This window comes from Pomacea canaliculata, linkage group LG8, assembly GCF_003073045.1.
Source record: "Pomacea canaliculata isolate SZHN2017 linkage group LG8, ASM307304v1, whole genome shotgun sequence".
In the NCBI taxonomy this organism is placed as follows: Eukaryota; Metazoa; Mollusca; class Gastropoda; order Architaenioglossa; family Ampullariidae; genus Pomacea; species Pomacea canaliculata.
The window spans coordinates 11,820,632-11,842,394 of NC_037597.1; the positions used below are offsets into that span (position 1 = coordinate 11,820,632).

General features: G+C 39.5%; 3 protein-coding genes and 2 non-coding genes across 8 annotated transcripts in view; 3 read left to right on the forward strand and 2 right to left on the reverse strand.

The window, feature by feature from the left end:
- Window positions 1-4,843: 4,843 nt before the first annotated feature.
- On the reverse strand, window positions 4,844-7,373 carry LOC112569798 (neudesin-like). 2 transcript variants are annotated; one of them, XM_025247722.1, is made up of 4 exons: window positions 7,151-7,373; window positions 6,640-6,700; window positions 5,652-5,755; window positions 4,844-5,294 (listed from the first exon to the last, which is right to left on the reverse strand). In XM_025247722.1, the coding sequence occupies exons 1-4, from the start codon at window positions 7,334-7,336 to the stop codon at window positions 5,145-5,147; spliced, it is 501 nt and encodes a 166-aa protein (XP_025103507.1). In that variant the 5' UTR covers window positions 7,337-7,373; the 3' UTR covers window positions 4,844-5,144. The 2 variants fall into 2 exon arrangements, with proteins under 2 accessions (XP_025103507.1, XP_025103508.1); XM_025247723.1 differs by having other exon boundaries at window positions 7,277-7,365.
- A 130-nt stretch (window positions 7,374-7,503) lies between these two features.
- LOC112569796 (actin-related protein 2) lies at window positions 7,504-12,999 on the forward strand. Its single transcript, XM_025247720.1, has 8 exons — window positions 7,504-7,551; window positions 8,287-8,397; window positions 8,996-9,211; window positions 9,584-9,656; window positions 9,908-10,044; window positions 10,324-10,473; window positions 10,807-11,085; window positions 11,926-12,999. The coding sequence occupies exons 1-8, from the start codon at window positions 7,504-7,506 to the stop codon at window positions 12,097-12,099; spliced, it is 1,188 nt and encodes a 395-aa protein (XP_025103505.1). The 3' UTR covers window positions 12,100-12,999.
- On the forward strand, window positions 10,133-10,203 carry LOC112571382. The gene has a single exon (XR_003100811.1). It is a non-coding gene; the product is annotated as a small nucleolar RNA SNORD61 (small nucleolar RNA).
- Window positions 11,756-11,827, forward strand: LOC112571383. The gene has a single exon (XR_003100812.1). It is a non-coding gene; the product is annotated as a small nucleolar RNA SNORD61 (small nucleolar RNA).
- A 1,690-nt stretch (window positions 13,000-14,689) lies between the features above and the next one.
- The window catches only part of LOC112569795 (regulator of G-protein signaling 7-like), a 68,613-nt gene continuing 61,539 nt past the window's right edge, over window positions 14,690-21,763 (reverse strand). For 2 of the 3 annotated variants that reach the window (XM_025247715.1, XM_025247718.1), the window contains one exon: window positions 14,690-21,533. In XM_025247715.1, coding sequence (XP_025103500.1) covers window positions 21,480-21,533 — 54 coding nt within the window. In that variant the 3' untranslated portion in view covers window positions 14,690-21,479. The remainder of the gene's footprint in view (window positions 21,534-21,763) is intronic. The other variant, XM_025247717.1, reaches the window with a different exon arrangement.

Sequence of the window (21,763 nt, forward strand, 5' to 3'; positions counted from 1 at the left end):
TTCCCCACCCCTGTTCTAACTAAACTAAAGCATCATTTTCTGCAGTCTTCCTGGTTAATGGCTGTCCTTAAACAGACAAATCCTTTCGCAGAATAAATTGTTCAGACATGGCCCACTTCTCACAGCAACCTCTGCACGAACTCCGATCAAGGGCAGGCAAACAAGGGATGCACACATTCCCTACCTGTCGCTGACAGAACCTGTCAGGTGGCAGTGGGGCAGGTGAGTGACGGTACGTAAGCAGGCCCCAGTCTGCACCGGCGGCTGATTTGGGTCCCACACACCTCAACACACACAGGGTCCAGTGAACGGAGGAGCTTCGAAAGCTTGCTGTCAATCATTCCCTTGATAAAACTAAACATAAAAACCACGGAGACGTGCATCCAGTTCTGGTGTAACAGTGGCAAAGTTACCTAAGACCCCAAAACTGAGACAATGCTTGAAATTGCCATGAGAGATCGAGACCTTCGTGTTGGGGGACCTTATAAATCGAGTGGTGGTTACTTGCAGCATTTATTTTAGAAGTGCTGGGTTCGAAACCTGTCCTTTTTTTTGTCTACTGATTTTTTTTTCCCTTGTTCTTAGTTGCACTAAACCAGTGCCATGGCATCGTTCCACACTGCATTGTAAAATGCCATGCGTTCGACTCTTATGGTAAATTAAAAACAAGTTGACAGAGATGGGCAATGGTTGTGTTGAGGTACCAGCGACGAAATAATCAAATGATGCTGTAGGTATGTACGCTATGACACAACAATGTCGAAGCTGATCTTCGTAACACATGTTTCGGCAATGTCTAGAGTTGTGTTGGGTATTATGTAACTGCCTGCTACCATCACTCCATCATCTGTCTGCACTTGTTGGCGGTTTGTAAGCGCGGTTCCGTACATCGCCCTCCAAAGTTTCCAAGTTTTACCTGTGGCTGACGTCACGCTTCCAAAGTTCTCTCTTCACTGGGACATTCAGGGAAGAAACAAGAAAAAACAATCAAGGGTCCGCTGTAGCAAGCATATGAAGGCAGGGTGACCAGATGCAAGTATTTACCAGCTCACCCTCGTTATCATTGGCATGCCTTGTAGAGTACTCTCTACCTGTCTGTGTCATTTTCAAGTGTCGTCAGCCTCTCCTCCTCCCTAACCTCTCCCCCCCCCGCCCTATCTCACCGACTTTCCCTCCTTCGCTTATGGTTACTCCCACTTGAAGCGCTCTTTATTTATTTTTTTTTTCTCCTCGTCTCCCAACATGACCTCGCGGTCGACGACAGCCACACTGTTGATAGACTGCTGTAATTTCTGGTCTGTACCACTGTTAGTCACCTTCATGTTTCGAAGCAGTCAGTATCCATTGCTCACAGGGGCTCACTTTACATTTGATTGAAAAAAGAAAAAAAAAAAAGATGAGTGACATCTCGTTTGGCCAACGTGGGGAACAAATACTCTACAGTTGGGAACGATTTCTCTCTCTCTCTGAAAAGGTGCTTAGGGCGATGGGTGTTACACAATTGCACAGATCTCAGTGACGTATGCCACATAGTCAGGGGACGGGCGGGGAGCAACACCCGAGCGCTCAGGAGGACCGGGGGTGGCTCTGGCGCTTTGATGTTGTGCCATCATAACGGCACGAGTAGGCGGTAGCCCCTGTCGGTACCCGTGAATCATAGCCCGTACACTGACAACGGTGAATCGTCAACTACGCAGTCACTTGTCACTCTGCACATCTACATCCCCCCTTCACATTACCACTCATCCTACCTCCACCCCCATCACGTTCCAACGATCCGATTTTTTTTTTAATTATTATTATTAAAAGTGACATGGCAAAAGATCACCCAACCTGTCTTAGAATATTCAAAGCAAATGCAAGCTGAAAGATTTGCTGATTCTTTACTAAAGGAAAATATAGAAAGAAACGCATTATAAACCCCAGAATAAACAAATAAAGCTCAGTACGTTATGCAGCGTTAATGTCGCTTGAATTCCTTTTCAGCTCTCACTGATGGAATTTCTTCCCGGAGTCACCTTTGTAAACATTGAGGAAGGTACAGGCATAGTTCTCTCGCGAAATCGTAATGAAAGCACCCTTTGGTGACTGTAGTACTGTATCCCACCCCAGGCACACACTTTACAGACTTGGGGTCACCCGCTGATCATATTTTCCATCGCTGTTTTCTCCCCTTGCCGTTCGGACTGACTACTACATCAGTATTACTAATACTACTACTACTACTTGCGAGAGACGGAGGTGTTTTTAATAAATTTTACTAGCTAAAAAAATTAGGTAAACCGTAAATATCACTCTCAAAGTTGCATGTCTGTGTCACAGTTTCCTATGGTTCCATGCAGGCCCATTTTTAGCCCCCGCAGGGCCCGAGGCATCGGGCACGTGAGTGGCCCTAGTCGCCACAATTTTATTCAAAAGCGCGGGGCCCCTGACGACTACCAAAAGAGTGGGGCCCTAGGCAGATGCCTCGTCTGTCTGCCCCACGGTCCTGGTTCCATGTAACCTTTCCCATTTGGTCAGCTTGGCGCCTGGTCATTATCGTGGATACATCTTCACGGGTAACTCCGCACTCAGGGCGCTGTGACCGCCTTGAAGTGCAGGAAATGATGACGAGACCAATGAAACAAACTTACCCGAATGACCCTATAAACACTTATGACTACATGCTAGCCCCCACCCACAGGGACACCGGACAACATCGCTTGTGGCAAACTGCACGTCCACTATACTTTTCCTATTCACAGCGCCTAGTGACCTGCCAAGCATCTGGCCTCTGAGGGGCAACAGATTGGACCAGACGACCGACAGCAATCACACCCCCACCCTCACATCCAAAGGAAGACTGAGCACCTTACTGCTATCCGATCAGGTGCGCCGTAGGTCCAGGTAATCGCCTCCAAGAGGAACAAACTGCGATCGGCCTTCAAGACGGGATCTCGTCAAAACATGAACGAGAGAACGGCGAGGGTAAGTCTGGCGGACAGAGATGCCCAGCGCCATACCCCTGCATCGAAGCGCGCTCCCATGGCGAAGAGAGCAGCGTTTGAAGTGAGATGAAGGAGATGCCGAAGACTGCAAGAGGCGGCCATCAATTAGAATGTCTGTCAACAGGACCTGCCTTTCGCTGCCGGTGTTAACAAGCGGTTGTTTTGCCATCGGGCAGAACGATCGCTTCAGGGCGAATGGAAATGGTGCCACCACTCCTCCACAGCAATCGATGGTAGAGGCAAGCCGCCTGGACCATGGAACTCACCTGACGATCGACGCCATACACCTGTGTGCGCACGCATGGCGATCAGCGAGCGAGAAAAACAGAAAAGAAGAAAAAAATTCGTCGGAACGGAGCTGCGCTGGTGACAGAGCGCCTTTGTCCCTCACAGGTATTGCGACAAAGCTGGTGCAGGTAGGAGGATGAGTGCGCTGAATGTTGAGGAAAATGCTGGAAACACTGACGGACTGGCCCTTTGATGTTCTGAGTCTGCAGTCACCTGATGCAACAGGCAGGCGGGGTGGGGACGGCTGCATCGACCACACACGCTTAGCGAGCCTGCTTGTTCATAAACTACTTCTACACTCACACAAGCGAGTTTTCTGGACGTTAAAAACAATAACATCAACCCAACCAATGTCCAGTCCTTTTTGTTATCCTCCTAACAAGGTAAAGAATGCTAACCAATACTGATGTATCAAGTTGCCGAAGCTCACAAGCGTTACTTTTCACAATTGCTTCCACGGAAGAAAAAAAAAGTTAATTTTTTTCCATTTCTTGACAGCAGTGCTGAATGTTTAAAATAACAAAATTAAAACGAATATTAAGTCACCAGGTGTCAAGATCGAAGTTGCTTCACCCAACCTCCTTAGTCACCAAAAGCCACAGAAACAAATTACCGGGAATAAGACAAAAAAGAAAAAAAACATCAGTTATTTTCATCCGCATATTTTAGCTATCTCTCTTTGTGTGTAGGTGCTTAATTGTTTGCCAACCGAGAGGACAACGTAACAATTAAGTTGACAATCCTTTCAGTGTTGGCATAAATTCCCAACCATGGGAGACAACCGTGTTCTTGCATAAAAATGACCACGAGGACGAGTTATTTCCCATTACTTTTCTTGGCGGTTGGACTTTCTTCCGCAGTAGGGAGGGTTAGTTTATGTAGGTTATTAAATGCATTAGAAAACACATTATGACACTCAATTTTTACTAAGTAATAATGCCTGCTGTTGTGTCAATGTGCAAATATAGTGTACAGCAAAGCAAGCATAAGTTCTTCTCGAATATAGGAGGGCTTCAGTTTTGCCATCATTGACATTTGTTTGTTACCATCCAGTCTTTGACTTCCATAATCCATGCTTCTATGGTGCTGGTATCAGAGCAAGACTCAGCCAGTGCAGTAGAGCAGTACAGCTGCATATCATCAGCATATGTTTGATGAGAAACCTTGTAAGACTAGATGCAAGATGAAAGTGGTTTCATATACAGAGAGATCTTCCGTTTCTCTTCATTACAATAGTTTAAGTGGTCAATAAACAAGCTAAAATGTAGATAGCATAAATGGAGTTTGACATAAAAAAAATATGGCATGGCTAGTAAAATGATTATCTAGACTGGATTTTAAAAATTGATAAGGTATTTTTTTCTTGTTTCAACAAAATTATTGGGTTTTTGGTGAGACTGAAGCAATAAAGCACTACAAAGAGCTGCTATTTCAGTGTCCTTCCTTTTCTCCTCAGCAGAAGAATGCATGTAGCCATCAAAAAAGTGCAAAGTGTACTTGCAAATGAACTGCAGTTAAACAAAATTATACTCGTACATGCTACACAGAGGAAAATACAATGACAGGAAGACACTGACCATAGTTTATTTGACACCTTGTTTCTGAGGACTGGCATCCATAACATTTGCTAAAAGATAGCCAAAATATTGAGCATCTGTAAAAAAGCCTTATATTATTTACTTCATAGAGCATTATAACTTTGAACAACAAACAGGATTCATTGAAAACAAACTAACAAATAAATAAAAACAAGTTTCTCAGTTTCACAACCACTTTCTCCAAAACCTGATTGCATAGCTCTTATAAAGGCCTCATATAAGCCAAAATGAGTTAGATTTCCCCAACTGTTCCCACACTTTTATTTGGTCATTACAGTTCGACTTTCTCTTTCAGCTGTACAAACTTGTCATGGTATTTATCAAGGATATAGTCCATGTAGCCAACAACTGGGTATTTGGCCATATATGTACCTTGAAATACATCATCCAAAGCCTTCAGGACATCAGGTTCGAGACCTGACTGCAAAGCAAATGAAGAGTTAAATTTCCTGACAACTGGTGACTAAATGGTAATAAGAACAGTTTTGTAAATCAACATAAAATAGTCACGGTTGATTAACAATTATTTAAATAAGAAAACTTAAGCAATTTAATTACACTAAAATTTTTAATATATTTTTTCTTTGGTTATGTCTCAAAATGAATTCTGTTTCTGACAAACAAAACATCAACTAAGAAGCAGACAGATATGCAGACCCTCATGTTCAATTTGTTTTTAGAACTGTACACATTTATTGCATTGACATCATGTGATATATAGATGCATTGCATGCACTTATAATATCATGGATTATATCTATGTGTTACATGTACTTACAATATCATGGGTTAGGTCCTCAGGTTCTAGAGACATTTTTGCCACTCCTCGGGATGAATCTTTACCCACTAGTGCATTGTAAGATGCACCTTTTCCATAAAAATCTGCAAAAAACCAGATATTTGTGTCTCTTAAATACAAAGACTGAGGATGAAGAAGCTTATATTTTGTCAAATTTTATATTTTGTTATGACAAAGTGTGCAAAATGTGATATGGTATAGTTCTCAAGCAAGTTCAAATGTAGAAGAGTTACCACAGAAACAGTACTCACAGAAGTCGGTGATAAATAATAAGCATTTAAAGTTTAAGCTGATGAAATGATTCAATCAGTAACACTATTTGAATAGCTCTTGTAGATTTACTAGTGATGCCAATGATGCACTATTTACACAAAATATAAAGACCAAGCTAAAGATGAACTAAGAGGGAGTCTATCAAACAGCTGATACCTATCCAAAATTACATGGAGGCTACCTAGCGACTGATACTTTTAAATGAACAAGGAGGCTACTTAAAAACTCATACCTATCTAACACTACAATGAGGTTATTTAACATCATTATAGTACATATTCAATGAACAGAAAGGCTACCTAACAGTAAACAAACAGGAAGGCTAGCAATCAACACCTATTTAATGAACATCAAGGCTATCTAACAACAGATATTCTTTCAAAATAACTATACTGATTCTTACCTTGTCTGCATGCCTGCCTACTTGCCAGTAGAGCTAATTTTAAATTTCAGTCTATTATGTCTAGTATTTCAAAGGTTTTTCACTGGGCTCTTATCGCCAAGTCATAGTATTATAAACACTAAGCTTGGCACAGAATCCCAACCCCAGATTGAACTTTAAAGATTCCTTTCACAGCATAACTAGGGTGAGAGAGAAAGAGAGCACATGATACTTGCGTGTAAAGCTAGGTACATATAAAGATCTATTCCCTGTTTTCAAATTTACACAGTACTACACTCAAAAGCTACTCACTTATGCCTTTTGATACATCAAAGACCACACCTTTTACAGCCATGTAGATGGGTTTCTTGGGCTGAAAGAAATTAAAATACTAAAAGTTCAATTTTGAAGAAGAAGCAGTACTAGAAACATCAGATCTAAGAAATACCTTAAACATTTGGATAAGGTCACCTCTGATCCTCCTTTCTTTAAGAGAGTGGAATTGCAAATACTTAAATCTTTCTGAAAAATAAGTAACGTTACAAAGAATAGGTAGCAGTACTGACAAGGTACTCGATACAAATATAGATAACGTAGACACAACGGGTTAACAGTAAGAAAGGACTGAGAGAGGTAATTTACAGATGGGTTCCAGCCGCACTAACTAGCCGTTAGAAATCAAAAAGTGAGAGAAAGCTGTTAGCTGATATGTAATTACCTTTCGTATTCAAACACCCGCATACACACACGCACACATACACACGCGAGCGCGTTCTTCCTAGATTTTTTAAGTCCTTATTAAAGTGCAAGGAAGAAATCGTACATCGCTGCCATCATATTCCGCAATCTGTTCTGCGGTGAAAATGCGTGGTGGTGGGTCGCCTTGCTTAAAGTTAAACTCTAGGTCCTTAAGTTGATACTCTCCTTTAATAAGAACACTAAAACAAACCACAGTTAAAAGCTTTAAACAGATCTTCATGTTGATGGTCGCATGACTGCGTAACGCCATGTTTACAGTTCGGGCAAAATGTTACTAAGCTTGCGATTGGCGAGAAAATAAAAGCGATCTAAGCAATCAAAAGATTTCTGTCTATTCTGCTGGGCGTTGTTTCCGGCGCTACGAATGGCTTCCTGGTGAGGAAGTTAGGTTGAAAGTAGCATCCAACTCCATCTACAATGGATTCCCAAGGACGAAAAGTTGTAGTTTGCGATAATGGCACAGGGGTATGATTTTGTTTTTTTATATAACATTTCTTCATGTTTTGCTTGATTTTTTTTTTTACGTTTGATCGTTCCAAGAGGACCAGACCCGGAAGGAGGCTCACGATTCTGTGCAGGGTTTATTGTATTTAAAGTGATACAACAACGTCAAAATATGTGTATATCATAATATGGTGTCATTTTCATGCTTTGTCCACCTTTAGTGAGATCTGGACTTTTCCTGAGGATTTTAAAACTAAGAAGTTTAGGCGATAGGGCGGAACTGCTAGTATAGCGGCTGAAGACGACGATCAAACCAGAGACTATACTACTGACAGACATCTCAATCATGTTCAGTTTCCTTGTTTAAATTTATAATATTTTAAAAAATAAAGCGTCATTAAAGGAACATTTCAGAAAGCGTAATATTCGATTGTAATATTATTGTTAACTGCTCTTAGCTTTCGGGGTAGCCTTCATCTTGAACCACGCCTACTTTATTATTTCCTTATCGAAATTTGCCATAGGTTCCTTACCTAGTAGGGTAATGATAGCGGGTTATTTAACTTCTGGGTTCTTTACTTTTTTAAATACAATTGTAGAACATAAATGCAATTATATCAGGTAATAACCAGTGTATGACATACTTCTCCAAGTTTTTAATGAATTCAACTAATTTCATAGATGATTGACATTGATTGCAGTTTTTTGTCTGGTAATCAGTGACATAAATTTTTTATTTTCAATTTATCAAAACAGTTTGTCAAGTGTGGATATGCAGGTTCAAATTTTCCTGCACACATATTCCCATCTCTTGTTGGGCGGCCGATTATCAGATCTACAGCTAAAGTTGGGAATATTGAAATCAAGGTAAGAGATGTCATGCTATAATTTCATGAACTATTTCAATGAAGCAATAGCATTCAAATGATGATTCGCTCAATTAATTAGTTGTAGTAATTTGTTGACTATTGGGATCTAAAATGTGAGTAAATGAATTTGGACGACTGGATTTTTCATTGCCTGCTATAAGTGTTTGCTAAAGAGTGTCTGTTACAAATCATTCATAACCAGTTTTATATTAATGTCATTACAGTTTTTTATTATGATAATAGAAATATTTTTGGCAATTGAAATTTTCTGGCAAGCTTTACTCAGAATATTTTGCTTACCTAGGAAGCTATTTTTGATTTTTGAGAATGCATTTTTAATTGAACTGTAAAGAGATTTTAAAAAATCATTCAATTTAACTCAGTCATTTAAAAATAATTGTGCATGCAGGGTAGCCTTTGACTTTTTATAGTTTTATCAATTATAGTAAAAAATACCACCTATATTCACCGAATGATTAACCAAGAAACTCTAAAATGTGGAAGTTAAGATGTTAAGAAATCATAATATGTATTTAGGGTACACTATTAGCTTTTTTTTGTGTGTAAATTAAATGTTGGGTATATTTCACATCTAGGATTTGATGGTTGGAGATGAAGCCAGCCAACTGAGATCTATGCTGGAGGTCACCTACCCAATGGATAATGGAATAGTTCGTAACTGGGAGGACATGATTCATATTTATGATCATACATTTGGCAAAGATCGCCTTAACATTGATACAAGGAATGCACGAATTTTGCTGACAGAACCACCCATGAACCCAATGAAGAACAGGGAGAAGATGATTGAGGTATGAAGTCATCATATTTAAATTTTGCTTTCCTTTGTACCTCAGGTTAAACATTAAGGGTCTTGTTATATGTAATTTCCATCCCCTTATTTAACTATCATAGGATAACCTAGAATTACCTCTGCTAAATCATCAGTTTGTGATGGTATTTTCGGGATTAAAGCTAGTTATTTTATGTGATATAAAGAATTTTTGTAAACTTTCAGTATGTTGCTCTCAGCAGATTTTTTTTTTTTTTGCTGTGCATAGTTCATTTGCAAGGGCTTACATTTTTTCTTTTGTTGATTTAAAACTGATGGAAACATGCATGGACCAAACTTTTCATGTATTTAGTAACATATTCTAACATTTTGTGTTTGTTTCATGTTTTAGGTAATGTTTGAAAAATACCAGTTCCAGAGTGTCCACATTGCTATTCAAGCAGTACTAACCTTGTATGCACAAGGTAAAAAAAGAAATGTGTTGGAAATGGGAAAAATGTGTGAATTTGACATTTTAGAATTCCCAGGAATTAATGAAAACTGGCAGAAAAATGCTAACAATCTGCATGTACTAGTAAATCAGCCAAACAAAGCCAAGCCTACATTGGCCCTTAAGTAAAATTTATTGCAAGACCATCTCAGAATACTTAATTCATATTTCCACTCTTCACTTGTCAATATATACTATTATATTCCCTTTTGCTTCTTTCTCAAGGTCTTTTGACTGGAGTGGTAGTTGATTCAGGTGATGGCGTGACTCACATTTGTCCTGTGTATGATGGTTTCTCACTCCCACATCTCACTCGCCGTCTGGATATAGCCGGCCGAGATATTACTCGTTACCTCATTAAGGTAAGCATGGTGTGTTACTGAAAGTCATTAGTCTTTTGGAATTACTGATCTGCTTGTTCTGCTTCCTGCAAGCATAGATGAAGTACCTGTGGTGATGAAGTTTTGTCCCTGATTGCAAGTGATGTGCATTTTCTTTGTCCTCTAAGAAGTACTGAACAGGTATTAAGATTTTTTTTTTTTAACTGGCTTGCAAACCAGATTTGGTTGGAGAAACGTATCAATAGCTGAGAAATTGACATTTCTTATTTTTATGTAATTGCTAGTTTATATTTTTAACAGCTGCTGCTGTTGAGAGGGTATGCCTTCAATCACTCTGCTGATTTTGAGACTGTTCGGATGCTGAAAGAGAAGTTGTGCTACGTAGCATATGATGTTGAGCAGGAGCAAAAGCTGGCATTGGAAACTACCGTCTTGGTGGAGTCCTACACTGTAAGTTGATACTTCTTTTGGGATTTCCTATCCTTCCATATCATTTCCTAACTGTTTGATTTTATTTTTTTTTTAATGTCTATAAGGGATGAAGATTAGAAAAATTTGTTAAAGCTGTCTCTATCTTATGAAAACTGCTCATTGGTTAGGGTTTATAATAGGTTGTCTGTAATGGATTGTGATCATGTATGCCTACATTAAGGGCTTTTGGTTTTAAATGCGGGAGCAAATGGTAGCAAGAGAAATGTCTGACCATATTACATAATCGTCATTATCTTTTCAAGTAGTTTCAAAGCAATACAATTTTTAAACTCTGTGCTCTTGAATTTGCAGCTACCAGATGGTCGTGTGATCAAGGTTGGAGGAGAGCGCTTTGAAGCCCCGGAGGCACTTTTTCAACCTCATCTGATCAATGTAGATGGTGTGGGAGTTGCAGAACTTCTGTTCAATACCATTCAAGCAGCAGACCTGGATATACGCTCTGACTTCTATAAGCATATAGTTCTTTCAGGCGGATCTACGATGTACCCAGGTCTTCCATCACGCTTGGAGCGGGAAATCAAGCAGTTGTATCTGGAACGAGTGCTCAAAGGAGACACATCTAGACTTTCTGTAAGTTCTGCTTGATACTGTTAATAGAATTGTGCAAAGCTCTTAATGATCACAAGCACATTTTCTCCAAAAACACTGTTTAAAGGACCAGTGGAGTCACATCCATACACAGATGTGCCTTATTGACATAGGGTCTTAGCTGTCTCATTGATTGAAGCTTTCACCACATAAGCATAGCCATGCACAATCGTGTTTGGTGGTAGTGGTGGTGGTGGCAGGTGGAGGGGAGGTAAGTCGTCACCCAGATTTGGGCAGAATATCTTGAGCACTGAGCTTTATCCAATCCTTGTGGGGGGAAAAAAATGGCATTCCACTGATCCTTCAAAGTACCTGTGGCAATGAATTCTTAGCTCTGAAGTAATGTAGATTTTCTTTGTCTTCTAAGTACTAAACAGGTACTATTTTCCAATTCACCAAGAGACCAAATTTAATAGGAGAAATACATCAGTATTTTCAGTTAGTTTTAGTACCTACTTACATAGATACAACAACTCATATTTCTCATCTGTCATGAGTACTTTGCTAATTGTTTCTGTGTTGTGTACATGCATGCTTTTAACAGTACACGGTAATCAAGCATAAATCCCCTTATGCCATATGTTCTAGAAGATAAACTTTGAATTATGTGTGAGGAATTTAAATCTTTGTGCTTTGAGACTAGCAAGTATCTGTGAGGATGCATTGTTGATTTTGATATAGATGAAATGATATCTTCTGTTGTCCTCTAAGAAGTACTGAACATGTGCTCAGAGTTTTCAACATTTTATTGAAAGAATCGTGTTGGTCTTGCATAACTCTAGGCTGTTCAAAAATTAATTGCCTACATAATTCTTTCTACAGAAATTTAAAATCCGCATTGAAGATCCTCCAAGGCGTAAGCATATGGTGTTCTTAGGTGGCTCAGTGCTGGCAGATATCATGAAAGACAAAGATGACTTCTGGATGATGAGACAGGAATATCAGGAGAAAGGTGTGCGTGTTCTGGACAAGCTCATGAAGCCTACTACTAGCTAGGTAGATTTGTTTCAGAGGTCAGCCATTGCAAAACATCTGTATTTTAGTATGATTATGCTGTGAAAGAGGGTTAGGGAAAAGAACTTTGCTATATCAGCATTGTGGGGTAAACTCCAGCTGAACAAATGTGATAGCCATATTATTCTGGCTCTTGAAAAAGCTGATAGAATCCACAATGACACAAGAGCAGCAACAATCTAGATTCTGGGTTTTGTGCAGTAATAACAGTTACAGTTATGACAACTTGTTTTAGGCTACATTAATTTTTTTAACCCCAAAGACATTAAAGGCTATTTCAGTTCTGGGTGAAATATATTGTTGAAGCGAGCCACACTTTGGAAAAGTCGAGGTTCAGAATGCCTGATTTGATTGCTAATGGTGTATGATAAAGACGTGAGAATTTTAGTCTTTATTGTTTGGACCATTATGTTTAGTTATCATGTTATTGCTTCCACATTCTTTATAATATTAAGTTATTTTTCTGAGAAAATTTTTCTATTGTGCATAAAGACTTGTTATACTATTACGAGTTCTTTTACTAGTATAACTCAAAGAACGAGTGGGTGTGAATGACTAGTTCAGCTTGCAATTTGGATTGTACAGTTTCTTGAGCATTGCAATAATTTCTGCAAATGGTTGAGCAAGTTGAACTCTAAAACATTTTGCCAAAATCCCTTTGGTGTAACATGTATCATGTGGCAAGTTTTATACATTTGTAGAACATACGAAGCTATGTGCTGATCTTTGATCCTCCAGCAAATATCTGGTTGCAAAAGTCACAGCCTAGCTTTACTCTTCGTTCTTGCATCTACACAACTGCCTATATTACTTCATTTAACACATTTCATTGTATTATGTAAATTAAAATGCATTAAACTTGCCTTACAACTTTTATTTTAAGAATTGAGTTACCTTGTAATTTCACTTAGTGTGCTAGCAGTTTAGGGCATTGAGTGTCTCACTGGGTCTGCCAATTACTACTAGTTACCAAGTCAATGAACAAATAAAAAATATCGTTCTTTTAAATGTGCTAGTGGTTATTGAAACACTTTACAGATGGGAAATGTGTTTAAAACCTTTTTTTTTTTTTTTTTTAAAGTGATATTAAAATCAGAATCAACCAGATGATGGAAACCCTTATAAACCAAAGACGAAATATTACCCCATCAAAGAGCAAGAAAACTAAATGTTATAAATAAGCACATATTTAAAAAAATGCGGGACAAAGCAAATAAAATTAAGGCAATTATGCTGGTAGGGTAGGTGAGCTGTGTGAACTTTGGCTATGCAGCTCATACCCAAGTAGTTAGCTCCATATATCATATGGATATGAAAATGATAGGTCTTCATGCTTGTTGGGAAGGGACATGGTATCAGCTGGTTATATCCCAAACAGGATTTACTACACCAATATGTAGCAATATGCTGGTTGTGCTTCTGAACAACACATTTGTGTTGGCACCAACACCTGTCACTCAGACGATGCAATTTTTGAGTCCTTGAACAGCATCTAATGCAGCAGACAATTTTAAAATCTGAACACTGCACTGCTGGCACTAATTAGTCCAAGGCTGTAACTAGGAATTGGAATTGAGCAAACCCTTACCAAAAACTTTGTATGATCACTACTAGGTGCCATTTTTTTTTTTTTTTTTTGAGTAATAAATCAACGTTGAGAGAACTTACAAATTAAATGACTTGCTGTGTGTGGATGGCCACATACAGCAACAAAAAAAAGTTTACTGACTTTCAGACTCTTGAGAACAAGCCATCGCCGAAAAAAACCATCTTCTCAGCAATGTTTTTCACTTTTCTTATCCAATATGAATTTGATCATATGTTAACACAAAGATGTAAAGATGCAGGTACAAGTTTTTACTTTTGCAGAATTGTGACAAGATTTTTTGTCTCAAGCTTTAAGCGCTGTGTGAAAATCATCCATACCTCTTCATCCTGTCTACACAACTTAGGAGGTGCAAACCAAGAGTGTAGGTTGCAGGAAAGTAAATGCTTAAAAAAAATGAGTACCTATTATTTCATGCTTTGTAAAAATATGCTATTTTAATTTTGGTTGCACAGCCTATTAACTACTTTTTTGCTATTTTTTTTGTTACCTTTGAATCATAATTTAAAAGCATGAGCCCAGGCATAAAATGGCTTCTTGCAATCTTCCTCCTTACCATGTGGAATGTTATGCAGGTTTTTTTTATCTCCCTCATTCCCAAAGTAAATGTGATTTTTTTTTTAAACTAAACATTTGACTACAAAATAGCTGTCTGCTGTTGGCAACAAATTCCCATGAGGTAAGACTTATGTTTAGCACCTTTACACCTCCGTAAATGACAGAGCTGTACTTTCATCGCCTTTATGATCTGTAAAATGCACTTAATTTCACTAACTCCATTTGGTAAGCTTTTTACAGAACGTCAGCTTGCTTTACCCATAGCGGACACCCAATTCCTTGACAGACTTGAAAACAGAAAGGATGACAATGATCAATGGTAAAAAGGAATGGCCACACAGAAATAAAGGTGTTTGTAAATGTTCTTTCCTTCTTGCATACTGCATTGCACAAGAAAAGGGCATACAGTACTTGCTAAAACTGTGTTTATTCCACATTTTCTTTGGCCCTCATGCATGCTGGAATAGAGATAACAGAGCATGCTGTGGGTTGTTAAGTACACATGCCTGCCAAAGAGTGTAGCAAACACCTTGATCATGCAAGTCATACACACTAGTGATCTGATGCAATGCTTCAATGAGAAAATGCAGACCCGCTGTAGATAGAACCTAAGTAATTTCACATAACTTGCTGCATTATATATATATGGTTGGAGTCTTGGGCACCGGAAACATCGTTCAAATTATTTTCACTTGCAATCTACAAGAAAGAGTAACTCCCAAATTTTCTTGCAAACCCTGGCCATCCCATGTTTGCCCACAAATGCAAGGTTAGTAGCAGGAAAGCTGAACTAGTACAGAAGGCATTAGTTAAAAAAAAAAAAGTGGGAGAAAAACCTGGTCTCCAGGCAAAAACCCACACCATGCAGTCGGACAGAGAGGCACTACCATAACTGGAAAAGCAACACAAACTCGGAAACAAAACCTATTTACTCATTAAGAATTGTTTAATAGGGCTGCCAAAAGTCTCTGCAATTTAAACAAAATTTGGACTAGGCTAACACGTCTCCAGGATTTTAAAAAAAACCCAGATGTTAGCACAAGAGATGTTGACACTATGTTCAGCATGTAGCAGCATCCAAAAATCTACAAATAACCATTTTGTTTTTTCTCACTGTCTTCTGCAGAACAAAGTGTGGTTGCTACTGCAGTGTGACACACACAAAAGAACAATTCTTGCAAATAATGACCAAGACAAAATGTGCTGCAAAAGATTTATGGATAAAGTAAAGCAGAAGTAAACTTTTTTTTAAATGGTTTCTTCTTGCTTTAAGAAACCTGCAGATATCTGCCAAAAGCATGATGCCAATGTTTTGGAAATAACAAGAAAATATAGTTTTAAAAGCATAACTGCATCACTGTTATATTTACAGCCAACAAACCTCAACAGTGCTGTTTGTACGCATTTCCAACTGACATGCTGACACACAGCATGTATATATACAAAATGTGTTACTGTGAGATGCCCAAAAGGTTGTATCTACTGTGCAGTATCCCAAAACAATCCCAGCAAATTTCACGTGCAACAACTGGCACACAAACTAAGCCTAACCTTCAGCAACGACATTGAATATAGACAAATTAATCAGCAAAATCACCAACTTTGGTTCTGCTCAAATGTTACTTATATACTTTCTCAAAGGATGTTAAATAATAAATAAAAAAAAAAAAAGAGGAATTCTAAAAGCCTGACACTGGCAGCATGATGAAAACCATGTCGGAAACCATCTTATGATTCCAGAACAGTACAAAGTCACCAGTACCTATGGATGGCCAGCAGTCTGGTGCAACTCATGATTATCCATCTTGCAACTTGGTTTGTGTCCCCGCCCCTCAACAATGCCAAAAAAGCTAACAAAGTGTTGATGAAATGGTGAGCAGAGGAACTGATCTGCAATGGCACTTGTCCAGGCCATTGGGGTCACAGACCAAGAAAGTTGTGACATGCTTGCCATCATCTTGCACAGCAGTGATGCACAAATATGTTGAGTTTTGTACAAATGCACACACACACCAAAACACAGTCCTTTTCTTCCAAACTATGCCTGAAAGTGAAATGTTAACTTAGTAATGGATGATCTGTGCACACAGCAGCCTCCTACTTGCATCTGATTGCAAATACTGTTCAAAATTTACACTGAACCATTGTAATAGAGCAAAGACGTTACTCCGAAATAGTGAAAAAGGCCATCTTAACAATTAGTTAACAGTATCTATGTCAGCAATCAGTACTTCACTAGCAAATACAACAGCACCTCTAGATCACAGAGATCAACTGAAGCAGACAACAAAACTTGTAACAATATGACAGAGATGATTGACATTTACACATAAAATGTGCGCTGATTTCTTGTCTCCATTTGACCTTGCTGACAGGTGTTGCATGTGTGACACTTTCTTGCATTAAGTGCTATTTTGGCTGGTGATCACCTCAACTTTCTAAATGAGATCCTGAAATGAAACACCCCCAGCAAGTTGCCCAAGACCTGTTACACCACACAAAACTCCCCATCCCATCTGAATAACCTGATTACTGCTGGTCTAACTGGGTTCAACACCAATCAATAAAATCATTCAAACCCTTTAGGGGTGGGGAAAATCTAACAAATTGACAAATGCCTTTCAACATGCAGCTAATATTCCACACTATACATTGCCACATACAGTCAATATGATGACTAGTCAAGGCATCCATTTCTGGGAGAGGAGGGGGGCACTCTGAAAACACACATCTGGACACATTATCATATATTTTGTTTAAATTTTAATGACACAATTTTAAAAATGCTAGCAGTTTCTCTGCAAGCATATGCTTGTTTAAACTAGTTTTACAAGTGTAGTGCTGACCAAACTTGGGCAGGCTTTCTGTTTATTCTCTACACAAGACATGACCAGTCCATTGACCTGCACCTTTAACAAAATGGATTCCCCTTTTAACAACACTGGCTTTCAGGAGCTGCTGTCCTGACTGATCCAGCAGTCATTCTGCTTTATTCACAGCATCAAGGTTTCTCTGCACCACCCAGGGTATAATGATACATGACAGTTCTTTCAAAGCTGTTCATAACAACACAAAGGTGGAAGGCTCCATAGCATCAGATCTGTACTGTTGATGTAAGTCTGGCTAAGTGTATGCTGCCCCATGAAAAACATTGTCATGATGTTATGAAGCTGGTAGCCACGCTAAAAACATTAACTGCCTTAAAAGAAATGAGATAACACATTGTAGTGCATCTGATTGTAAAAATGGCTCACTCGTCAGGAAATATCTCCATGTCAGTGCTTGAATGGGGTGAGGGGTTAGTGAGAATCCAATTGTCAGTTCATGTGCGTTTTAACAGAAATTCTGACTGTGATAAAATAAACAGCACAAGGATTGTTCCAGCTCTAAACTGCCTGTCACCTGGCAGGAACATAGGATATAGGTTCAGATCCCACTGATGGCACATAAATTTCTCTCTGGTTGTGACAACTGTTTGCAGCGGTCAACTACATCAACCTTGACTAGCCTAGCCTAGGATTACATAAAAGTACAGCTGTGCATCTGGCATGGTTCAACAACAGGCTGCATGTTGTACAGAATACTGAACTGATGCTTTTCTTTGGTCAGAACAGATAGTCATTAACATTTACCCACATCTCACTTTTACATCCAGTCTCCCTGAAGCTAGCCATTAAACACACTTTTTTGTGGATGGTAGTAGAGATGACACCTTTATGATGATAAAATTTTTAGCTACAAACTAAGCTTTGTATTTTAATAAATCTGGGCCATATCTGGAAACAGGGGTTGCCTACAAAAACAGAGAGAGAAGAAAATATATACAATTTAGGATAAATTCTTACACTTGTTTAATATGTTTCAGACTGCTTTGTTGTGATGGACCACTGATGTGGTATTTGTTTGTGCAGTTTAGATGTCACTGGACTGTGACCTCAGTGCAGCTCACCAGCTTTCCTTTATCCATACACTCATACAATAGCTTCACTATTTGCAAGATGACTGAATAAGTGAGTTCCAAAATACACGCAAGTAACTCTCAGGCCAATCGAATGGGCATTTTTAAAATGCAAGAAAATCTGGTAGACACTGAGACTTGATTCCTTCCCCTGAACTTGGCAGTTTCCAAAATGAGACTTGCTGAAGGGCTGTCATAAACCTAGGCATGTACACCCAAGACTGTATGATAAATCAATACTCACATAAACCTTTCTTATTTTTAAATATTGTCTGTGGCAGTAAGACAAATGAAAACAATTAATCTACCCTTCAGAATCACAAATAGCTACTGTGCAGTAAGCAGATTTACTCTACCAACCATGTCAAATTTCATCAGCATGTAGCTGTTATTTTTGTCAGAAAAACTAAAGGTCTTGAAAAAAAAAAGGTTTGCAGTGTTTTCTGATTTTACAACAGCCCTGTTCGATTATGCCAATAATCTGGCAGCTTAAAAATCATTATGGGATAACAGTCATATCTGGGAGCTTAAATATCACTGGAGACATTAAATTTGCAAATCAAAATACAATAAGTGCATTAGGGAAATGAATTTAAGTGTCACTATATCGTAAAAAACACAAGGGATCATTTCCCTCCTGCTTCTGATTCTGGTGAGCAGTAATCTGTATACAGTGGCTGATACACATACTATAAGGAATAATTGATATACAGCAAAATGTTTCGTGTCAATTGACCTGCACTCTGATGAGCAACTTACTATTTCAAAGTTTTGGCATGCTTGACAAAGCGTCGCCTTATCAATAAGTGCTGCAAGTGTGAGCAGTGTTCACTTCAAGACAGTATTATCATGGCCCAAGCACACATTAGGAAACCCCTGTCTACATGCCATACACAGCATCTCATAAACAAGAACATCCATCATTCACCCTATTAATTTACATTTACAAATCAAGATTTCACATGTAAAGGAAGTCAAGGGCAGTCACTATCATAATGAGGTGACACTTGCAGCGAGAGGGTGGGTTGAAAAGAAGGAAAGAAGGTAGCATCAAAAGGTAGCACGACATACGTGAAATGCAAATGCATGGACCTAAAGGGCATAACATGGAACACTGTACGCTCTAACAAAAACTCTTGCTTCTGCCACCCTTGGTATCAGCCCCTGGTCCCCTCTTGACGCAGGCCTGCAGACTCAGCAGTCATTGTGGGTTATTTCACTGCTTGGCAGCAAGTGTTCACAAAATGTCCAAAGTCAATGATGTCAAAAGAATAAAGAAATGATGAATGAAAGTTTTGTTACACGCAACAGGACACAGCACGGGGTAAAAGAGGAGGTTAGGGTAAAAAAGTGACAATCACAACAGTAAGAACAAGAAAAAACACATAGGACCCGTGTCATTAAACTGGGGGAGTTTTGGGGGACATGGGAGAAAGTCTGATTGCAAAGAGACAATATGTCTTGTTTGTAAATCATTGCACTGTTCTCTTTGTTAAGACCAGTCACACTTCCGCACAAAAAAAAAAAAAGGGGGGTGGGGGAATCTGCTGGCAGTTCCCATTTGTTCATTTCTTGGACTGTTTTAAACTGTGTCATGCTGTCTGTCTTAAGAACTCTTGGTAAGATTCCCCAGAATATACCACAGCTGTAAGACATTATGAAATGCCAGCTGCACACAGCTGTTGATCACATCAAACTCCAGTGAGATGATTAAACTGTGGCTTGCTGGGAACTGACTGTATCATTCAGTTTCCATCCTGCAAGCATGTCTGTTTAATCTGACCTTATAAAGGAATTCCAGCTTCTGAATTAGTAGACGAAAGAACTCCCGGCCAACAGGTGTCATGGGCACATCAATGATTTGTGGCCAGCACAAGCTGATCCTGAAGCCACGCATCCAGGATCCAGTGCTCCTTGTGTGTTTCTGACATTTCGTAAAAGAAATGAAGGACATGGTAAGTTGTTTTAGGTAACAATAATTTCACAACACAGCTTGCATCTCCTTCCTTGCATGCCATTTCGAGGTGGCAGGAATTGTTTCAGGCAGTTACATGTGACTCCAAGGCCAGAGAAACACCACTCATCTTTTCTTCATTTTACAATCAGCTTCACCACACACACACATACACACAAACTCTTGCATGCGCACAGCTTTGTGTGCCTCTGAAGCAGGTGCTGCAGCACTTTTCTTCCTTGCTGACAATTCATGCGAGCAAGTGTGGTGATGCTGGTTTGAATAGCCGTAACAAAAAGTCAGATGGAGGAAAAGAAAATACGATCCTCCCAGCACCAGAAGTTACATCTCCATGCTGCCTGTTGTATCCGGTCCACAGTCTTCTCAGACATTCACTGTGCTACTGAGTTGCAACCACCATCAGCCCATCCCCTAGAATGCTGGGAATTCGCATGTACCTTCACTCTGGCCCACATTATCATCTATGAGAAGACAACTGGTTGCAGTAGCTGCTGCTTTTGTGCAGAGAAGAAAAACTCCCACCACATTGTGAGCACTGGCTCTACACCTTTCTTATTTCCAGCCGTTTCCTGCTCTGAAAATGGCAATAAAAGCAAAACAAAGACAGGTGTTAGTAAGGCTACTTGTCATACGAGCTAACCACACTTCCTGCGTATAGGTGGCGTGCATTATGGAAGAATGAAGAGTGACACAAGCACATACGACGTACACCGCCACAGAAGAAAGAAACACTTGATGTGTGAACACATGCTGCAACACAAGCTCTGCGTGTAGAGGATCAAGGGTGGAAGTCTCTGGAAGCCTTCTGGAAGGCCCTCACTTTCCCCCCCACCCATACACAGTTCTCAAGCTTCACCCTTCATCAGCTGCTTCATCGATACAATTCACTTCAGCCACCCAGAACATCCATGCATGAGTGGAACTGCACTATCACAAAAGTGTCTAAAGCAGATAGGAAGGCTAGGTAAGGTAATGAGTACAGTGGTAGTGGTGGTGGTGGAAGTGGTAGTGATAGTGTGGTAAATAGATCTCATCTTTATCAGCATGCCACTCAAGCAAGTACAGAACGATGGACAGCAACCAAAACAGCATTCAAGATTGTTAATAAAAGTATTCAGGTGGTGGTACAGCAGTGCAGTGTGGTAAGTGGCGGGTGGTGCAGTGCAAACTAGCAAGTCAGTGCCAGGAAAAGTCTGGGAGCAGTCGCAGCCAGTGCCGCAGATGCAGCCTTTCTTTCTCTAAGCCCTGAGACTGGGGCCAGCCTATCACGTCCCGCCGATGCTTAAGCTGGGTAGCTTGGGAATAATGGATCTTGTCAGCTGCGGCAGAGGAACAATCGCTCAGTAACTTCTTTTATCTTTTTAAAGAACAAATGTTAGCTTTCTATCATTGTCATATACATCATAACAACAAGCTTTACAATGATGTGCAATGAACATTAGTCTGAACCTAAGTAAATGAGGTGAAGCAAAGTCTTCTTTTAGAGAAATCAGTTAAGCTGTTCATCCAGTTACACAGAGGTAGCCACCCTTTCCTTGTTATGCTTCTA